Below are 9,190 nucleotides of genomic sequence, written 5' to 3'. Positions count from 1 at the left end.
GAAAATGGGCAAAGAGGCGGGAGCTGGTTGCTGAAACCACGCCCACCTAGCTCGACGGCGGTGACAGCAGCGGCAATCCACCTGTCGCTCAAGTGGCCACGCCCTTAATTATGCAGAACTTTAAGCCTTAATATAATTTAAACAGATGAGTTATAAAAAAATGCACCCCCCTGACAGTTGTCATGAAGGGCAAAATTAGCTATATAGACCAAAACCACTTTTTGTACCAGGCTGTAAACATTTTTTTTTCTGCTGTAAAGTTGGGCATTTTAACATGGGGAGTCTATGGGACCGACTCCCTTTTGGAGCCAGCCTCTAGCGGCCAGTCGATGAATTGCAGTTTTAGTCACTTCCGTGTTGGTTTCACGAGAGAGAGCGGAAGGTTGCCGCTTGGTTGAACCCAATTATAGTTGTGATGTAAAAGTACGATTGAGGAGAACGGCACACTATTTCCCTGTTTAACACTGTAAAACTGCTTTGACACAATCTGCATTGTAAAAAGCGCTATATAAATAACGGTGTTTTGTCTAGAGGGTGGCACATGTGTTTTTCTGCTGGAGTTCGATGTGCCTGACTGGTGGATGAGTGAGACTGTTGATAAATCAGGATTAACACAGTGCCACGGGGAGAGACAGACAGATATCAAATCTGTAATGCTGTTTGGAAGAAGTCAGCCATGAAATGCAGGTCACAGGCCATAAATGAGACAGACAACACGAAGAATATATGGATGTCAGAGCAGAGCTCGCACATGTGAAACTAGGTCAAATCCAAACTCCTTTAACCTGTCATCTTAAATGATCCTGGATGTGCTCGAATTCCTCACGTGTGGGACAATAAATAACCAGACCTGTCAAAGACAACATGAAATGACATTTTCTAGAAACACAAACCTGTCCGTAGGCAAAAATAGTGGCATTATAACCCTCAAAACATCCTTCGATGAGTTTCTCAGTGCAGTTGGCATAGATGGTGTCCTGCGTCGAGTCCACGTCAAACACATAGTCATACGTGAAGGCCTTGTCCTTTCCCAGAACCACCTGGGGTTCGCCAGGGGTCACAAACGTGCAGATGTGACATCCCTCAATCTTTTCCTTTGCCAGCTGAGGACGAATCCTGTGACACACAGAGACATGAAATATTCTAAAACGACTTGCACAGTCACACGCTGAATAACAATGAGAGCCTCCTGATGTGTTGATAAAGTGACAATTAGTTATCTAAAATAGGAATGTAATTACTGGGTGTGACTGCATAGGATAACATGTCTAGCAAGAAGTTTTACACTTCAAATATGAAATCTCGGTCAATAAACAAAAGGATGCTTCCTCACATTCAGCAAGATACAAAAAAACCTATGTTTGATCTCTAGAAGTATCTATTATATTCTAGTATTCAAATATGGCTCTGGTCCTTCTTGATCCCTCTTTCATCTTTTTGTTTACCAAGTAAAAAATCTTTCGTCCAATCACTTAGAAAAGTAACATCACACCTCTCTTTAACAAGCCATATTTGAGGTATCATTCATAGCACACTAAGTTTAATACTTAGCAGTATGGTTTGTTCAAATCACCAATCAGCAGCAACAGTGAGGCTTGCATAGCTCAGTAAACACCTCTAAAAAGAGACACTGATGTCACTTTCTATGGCGCACCTGACAGCAGAGGCTGAGCTTTCACTCCGACTGTGAGAGACGCTTTTGTTCAGAGCACAATTCACTGACAGCAGCACAGAGAGACTATTGTGTGTGTTTGATACTGGATCTGTCGTGTACTGAACACCAGAGAGAGAGAGAGAGAGAGAGAGAGAGAGAGATACGTGGGTGAGAGAGACATAAGCAGAGGATGGGTTGGAGCCAGTCTGTAAGATCTGTATTGTTTCAAACATGTCAGCAGTGTGGAAGCATTTAAAACGGTCCAAGAGAGACCAATCATTACAAGCACCGACAGCGAGAGACTGTTTAGCACTGCATCGCATGTCTTCGATGAGAAGAGGAGGGTGGTTATTGCTGGTTACTGTATGATGATTGAAATTGCCAAATGGCCTTAAACAATTCGTAAAGAAACTGCAGAAGGTTATGTTTTCTAATACACGCACGAATTGCAGGTATTCTGACAGCGTTGCACTGATGGCGCTGTCTGCTTGTTAGCCAGTGTTCAAAGCACGGGGAAAATCCGCGCTGAAACAGTGTAACTCGTCAGTTGCTCAGTAAAATTTTTCTGAATTTTTACAAGGCATGTGACAGTGTGATACGTGCGACAAACATCTTCCCAAATTCGTAATGAGAATCATTTATAAATCTGCTGTTGTCAAACGAAAAGAAGCACTGAGGTCTTCCTGTGGGTTTCCTCCAAAATAAAAGCTGAGAAAAAGCAAGAACTCCATCAGCATTCATAAATGTTAGTGTTGTATTTTTACTGTTGTTCTGTGAAATAAAATAATAAGTAAAACAATAATAATGATAATAATACTTACAACCAGGGATTGAAATTAACTTTTTTACTCACCAGCCAATTATTAAAAGATACTTTAAATGTGAAATTAAATCCGCCAGTAAGTGGCAGCAAGTCACTGTTAAGTGAGTCACTGCGAATGAACCGAATCATTTAAACGCTTGATTTTGCTCAGAGACGCAAAACAGCGCTGTGTTTGGAATGTTTTCTGTTGGCGAAATAACGCAAAAACAGCCAATATGGTGTCTAAAACGTAAGTGTTTATTGAACTGTTGTATAAAATCAATATCACATTTGTAACCATGCTGATTTTCTTTTTTAAAACGGTACTCTTCATGTGATATTAACTATATGAATTGATATAAATATATACATTTTCTAACCCCCTTATCTTGAATTATGTGATCATTCGTAATGCATATTAACAGACTGAATCATGCAATGGAAGAATGCACTCTAAATGCGCACGGCATGGCTTGCATGAATTTCCCAAAGAAATTAATGAGTGAACATAACTTACGAAAAGTAACCCGCCAAACAGCGGTTACCCACCACAGCTGATTTTTACCCGCATTTGGCGGGTGTTAATTTCAAACCCTGCTTACAACAGCTCTATTAATACATTTATTATAACATTCACACATAGTGTTCAAATTGTGAGCTATAATATTTTCTAATGTTTTAAAAGAAGTCTCTTCTGCTCAGGAAGGCTACATTTATTTGTACAGTAAAAATTGCATGCCTGATTCAAGGGGTCTCAAAAATGGCCAAAAAATATTATTTTACTAACTTATTAATTTTAAGTTAAATTGTGCTTTGTTTTTGTAATGTCTGCTAAAACGTTAAAAAACGTTCAGTGTTAAACAAATATTTTTAAATTGTTGTTTTGTAATTTATTTATTTTTAATTTGAAAAGCAAGACAAAATGGTAAAAAGCACATTTTGGCTATTTAATTTATACAATGGTGAAAAAAAATTGGCAAAATACATGGGGAGAAACAAGAAAATACGTGTTCTGTATTCAGTCTTCGGCCCAGTGTTTAATTTTCGGCTTCAGCCAAGAATTTTCATTTTGGTGCATCCCTAGCCTGAACCAGCTGATCTAACTCCTTTCGACTCTGAGGGGCAAGGGCACTATTCCGAGTCTCTCCCATTTGTCAGAGCTTCTCACCTTGTCTCTCACATTTAGCTCAGACACCCTTCTGAGAAAACACATTTCAGCAGCTAATGTGGTTGGAACATAGATCAACTGGTTAATCAAGAGCTTCGCCTTCGAACTCTGCTCCAGCTTCACCACGACAGTCTGGTACCACAACCGAACTACTGCCGCCACCGCTCCTTTCTATCGATCTCATGTTTAGATCTGCCCTCACTTGTGAACAAGAACTCAAGATACTTGAACCCCTCTACTTGGGGAAGCAACTCACTCCCTACTTGAAGTGGGTAATCCACCTTTTTCTGGTTGAGAACCATGGCCTCAGATTTGGAGGTGCTGACTAATATCACCAGGCAAGGTCAGCAAGTTCCCATCCTGACTTACAAGAGCCTGAACCAGCCTATACTTCCTCAAATAAGACAACTGATGGTTTGCAACAGTGACAGGCAGCAAGAACCTTCTAGCAGCAGCTCAAATTCCACAATAGAGGCTTTGAACAGAGCCCACTCGGATTCCATGTCTCTAGCCTCCCTAAGGATCAAGGAGTAGCTCCTCTGGAGGTGGGAGCTAAAGATCTTCCAGACAGGATCCTCTGCTAAACATTCCCATTTCACCCAGATGATTTATTTTGGTATCCCCAAGTCTGTCCAAAAGCTTTCAGACCCCCGTCATCTTATTCAACTTACCAATAGGTGGTGATCCATTGACATCCCTGCTACTCTCTTTACGAAGTGTCCAAAACACACGGCCACAGGTCTAATGATATAACAACAAATTCAATCATCAAACTTTGGCCTAAAGTGGTCGGGAAGTAGGTACATGGAGTTTGTTATGGCTAATCCATTCAGAGCACAGAAGTCCAACAACAGAATACCACTCCCTTCCAGGTCTCTTCGTCGTCACCAACCTGATCTTTGAAGTCGCCCAGTAGTACTATGAAGTACCTAGGTGGTACTCCTTCCAGGGCCCAACCCAAGGTCTCCAAAACGGCTGGACACTTTGAACTGTGGTTTGGCACATAAGCACAAAACACAGTCAGAATCTTTCCCCCGTGTCACAAATCACAGAGAGATGACCCTCTTGTCTACCAAGTTAAAGTTCATAACCATGGCGCAGAGTCGGCTTGTGAATATTCCCATACCCTCTAGTTGCCTCTCATCAGGGCCGACTGCAGAGAAGGAGTGAGCCCAACCCCTATCCAGGTGTGTGGTTCCAGAGCCCGAGCTGTGTGTGGAGGTGAGGCCATCTATATCTAGCTGGTATCACTTAAACTCCTGCACCTCTGACTACTTCCCCACCAGAGAGGTCACATACCATTTACAAAAACCTGATTCTGCAACCAAGGTCCTGTCTTCAAGACCCCTTCTCCACTTACTTGCTACTGTAAAAAACAAATAAGCAAAAATGTCAATACTGGCCTTTTTCATGTCAGAAGTTAGAAATAAAGTGAATCGATAATTTGAATAGTTTAATAGGAATAGACTAACATTAAAGGGGTCATATGATGTTGCTAAAAATAACATTATTTTGTGTATTTGGTGTAATGAAATGTGTTTCGGAGCGTGTGACGGAAATGTTACGCCCCTTACTGTACTGTTAGATCTTTTTTATGCACCAAGAGCTTGTAACACTCCAAAGAGAAAGGAAAAATTGAAATCGCATCATATGACCCCTTTAAAATTGTGGCCTATATGGATAGGCTGATAATTATTTTCATGTCATGGTTAATATCTGATTAATGGCTATTTTGCACATAAACTAAAAGAAAACAAAAACTAAAATCAATCATTTTAAATTAGGAATTTCAAAAATGGTATCCCAAAGTATACAAAACAAAATTAATTATTTTTATTAATATAATGTTACATCAAAAATTACTTTTAAGTGAATGTTGACATGTGGTGTTGGCATGTTGTCAAATGCTAATTTAAATATAAAACATGGGAAATATATTAAATTAAATATCCATTATACAGTATTGCACAGTTCATTCCTAAATATTAATAGTGTAATATCTTATCAAAAATGTGATTGGGGCATGAGAATGCCCATAGCAAGAATGAACCAGTCGTCGTATCTGTGCCGGCAGACAGAGGCGGACTTACCCATTAGGCAAAGGTAGGCAACCGCCTTGGGCCCCCAAAAGCCAAGGGCCCCCTAAAATGCTTTTCATCTACGAGATGCGCATTAAGCGCGAGCACGCGAAGGTTTGCTTTTTACAGTGTTTATCACCACGACAACTGTCTGCGTGTCCGAGTTGAACACACTTCTCGTGTATCCTGCTTGTAACAAATTAAAATATAATGTATCTGAAGCTGTAATTAAATATTGAGCAACAGTGCGTATATTATATGTTTATTGTTTTAAATGCTGCTACTTATTCATAAGAACCCAAGTAGAGGACGCATAGGCAGTTACTTGTTTGGTTGATATAATCCTTAGGTGTGTAAATGTATAATTTCCTTTTCATTATTTTTTTCATTTTCATTTAAATTTGTAGTTAAAATAACTAAAATACGTGTATTTTAAAGTTTAGAATTAGATGGTCTTTGGCACACAGGCTTACGCTGGTAACTCATCACAGCCATCAGTGGACTTTCCTCCTCAATATAGGCTATATTTTTTCACACTTTTCTCATTCTCACTAATTCAAGTTTTTACATGAATGAATCTCTGAAGGGAACCGACTGTCTTCAGAAAAGTTTCGATGGCATTTTCATTTTATCTGATAACGTAGCGCTAATACAGCAAAAAAACGCTGTATTTCTGATGTTCCAAAAGCGCCTCCTGCTGGCAGAGAATCAATGTACATTTTCAATAATCCCGTCTGCAGTTTTTGTTCAGACCAATGCGGGAATCCACCCTCTTAACCCCGTTTTAAATTAATATCATAATTTATACTTCTGACTCTCTTTTCTTACAAAATGGTTCAAAGGCTGAATTGACGCTTATTTTATAATTTATTTAGTTTTTGTGAAAACTGTAAATCAATTGCTATTTCGTGGTCTACAACATGAAAGAAAGCCATTATAACATGTGCATGAAAAATGTAGAAACATTGGACACAACTTTGGGGCACCATTATGCAGCAGCAAGCATCACAACAAAAAAGGAACCTCAAGGCCAAATGTGTAAATGTGTGCAAATACATTGGGCCCCATTCATATATTTTGCCTGGGGCCCCAAATCACTAAATCCGCCCCTGCCGACAGACAGTCTCTATGTGACACAGCTATTGATGCAGTGCAGTGAGGCGGCACAGCTTTTCACAGCATGAGTTTGTGAGCGCATACACAATCACAGCATGTGTGAGAGCCAAGAGACGAGAGCACCGTCTTAATTCAGTCCCACAGGCCTCCCGAGACCCACTCGAGGGAGAACCGGCCCTAAATACAGCATGAGAAATAAAGGGAGTAAACAGATATCAGACGGACCCAGATGCATTGTGGGATACAGCGGAACAGTCCGTCTGAAATAATCGGCCTGTTTTTTTTCTGTCTTGGCAGTTTATCACACATTTATAGTGAAATCACAGTCTCAGAGACATTTGGAAGACCATGAAAAGGTAGAGGGCAACAGGTACGATGGGTAAAACTAATGGCTTCCTGAAAAGTTTTCAAGCGAGAGAGAGCGCTCTTTATTCTTTAAATAGAGCACAATGTCAAACTCAATCTAAATGCAATTGACTTGTTGCCATATTGTCCCACAGTACAGCAGAAGTGTCTAGAGCCGTCAGACAGGTGCATTCTGGGTTTCAGAAGGCTGTAAACAGTAAAGATACCACACACATGGGTCTTTCCCCTGCAGACAATGTTATGGCAGCTTTCACCTGATGACAACATCTGTAGCAAGTTACAGCATTACACACCACACAGGTGAAAAAATGTCTGTGCAATATTGCATTTTAAAAGATATTCGGATAGGAAACTGTTATTGTAATAAAATTGTAATAAGATTTCCCAATATTTAATGTATTTTTGATCTAATAAATCTGGTCATGGTGTGCATAAGACACTTCTTCCAAAAACATTTTATTATTATTATTCCAAACATTTGACCAGCTGACCATTACACCAACAGGAACTTACATAACACTGCATTCTATACAATACATATACAAGACAATAATATGGAGTTGGCCCCCCTTGGCTATAACAGCTATGACAGCTTCCACTCTTCTAGGACAGTGGTTCCAAACCCTGGAGGCAGCCCAACACTGCACATTTTGCATGTCTCCTTTCTCTGACACACCAATTTCAGGTCTTGGAGCAGGGGTGCCCAACCCTGGTCCTGGAGATCTACCTTCCTGCAGAGTTTAGCTCCAACCCTGATCAAACACACCTGAACCAACTAATTAGGGTCTGAAGGAGCACTTGATAATTACAGACAGGTGTGTTTGATCAGGGTTGGAACTGAACTCTGCAGGAAGGTAGATGTGCACCCCTGTTTTATATAAAATGTTTTATAACAGTATCAGGATCCAGAAATGACAATGTTGATGTTATATTTTGATTTTTCACCATTAAAACTATTCAATGGATATGTTTAAATAATACACTTTAAACATTACCTGAAACCTCTCACCCCTGTTCATCTGAGTCGATCTGAATTCTGGAGAGTCGATGAAAGCATTGGTGTAAATATTATGCAAGAAATGGCCACGGTACGATACCTTCATCCTGTCAAATGCACACATTTGGTCAGAGAATTCAAAAACAATGCACATATGACAGGAGAGCTAGAAAGTAAATATGGACTCTTAGTGAAGTGAAGCACCTACTTTCCTTTGAGAAGAATGCTGAGGCGCTCATCAACAGAGGTCTTATCTTCTGCTGCATAGGCCTGGCTCTTCTTTAAGGTTTGGATGGTGCAAAACTGGCCGGTGAGCCTCTGAAACAGAGCTTCACGTACATGCAGGGGCTCGAACATGCGCTTGTACAATGATTTTAGCTCCCTGTCAATCTTAATCTGGAATTAAACAACATAACCAAACAGGAATATTGAATTTAGCACAATAGGAAAGTGAATTCTGAATCAGAATTCATTCAAAGGCAACGTGACCATCACTACTAGCCACTGTACAGAAACTACAATTCCCACTCATGAAGACATAAAAGCCAAGTTTCCATCCAGTTTTTGCCTGTTTTGTTATTGACAAAGAGAATATGCGTAAAAAAAAAAAAACTGCTGTGTCCAGCCTATTTCCATCCAACTGGCCTTTTACCGATAAAATGCTGTGCGTGATGACGTCATCCCTAAAAAAATGAATTGTCGCATAAGTTTTGGTGTATCACAAAAAAATAATTGCCTTGAGCTGTTTTCATACATAATTTCACCTATTGCGCAAATTATATAGGCTAGTAGCCTGTTCTATCATCCATTTGAAACAAAAAACTTTATTATATAGCCTATTATTAAATTGTATAAGCCTACATAAAATTATTTTTATTAACAAGTTTCATGAGGTTTTTTTTTGTACTTTGTTATAGACAATTTAGTTTATAACATCAACACACTTGATCATCAAGCAATATTCATAAGCAGGTGCAGTTGTATTATTATTACTTTTCTGATTAACTTT

General features: G+C 39.6%; 1 protein-coding gene across 1 annotated transcript in view; it reads right to left on the bottom strand.

Annotated features, from left to right (window-relative positions):
* LOC107679972 (kinesin-like protein KIF21A) overlaps positions 1-9,190 on the bottom strand; it is a 67,675-nt gene that overhangs the window by 47,646 nt on the left and 10,839 nt on the right. Inside the window, exon 2 of the mRNA XM_016475707.1 lies at positions 894-1,116. Within this exon, the coding sequence (XP_016331193.1) occupies positions 894-1,116 (223 nt within the window). The remainder of the gene's footprint in view (positions 1-893; positions 1,117-9,190) is intronic.

The sequence above is a fragment of the Sinocyclocheilus anshuiensis genome, unplaced genomic scaffold, assembly GCF_001515605.1.
Source record: "Sinocyclocheilus anshuiensis isolate Anshui unplaced genomic scaffold, SAMN03320099.WGS_v1.1 scaffold528, whole genome shotgun sequence".
In the NCBI taxonomy this organism is placed as follows: domain Eukaryota; kingdom Metazoa; phylum Chordata; class Actinopteri; order Cypriniformes; family Cyprinidae; genus Sinocyclocheilus; species Sinocyclocheilus anshuiensis.
The sequence above is the reverse complement of the archived record's forward strand: the minus strand, read 5'-3'. Positions and strand labels throughout refer to the sequence as shown.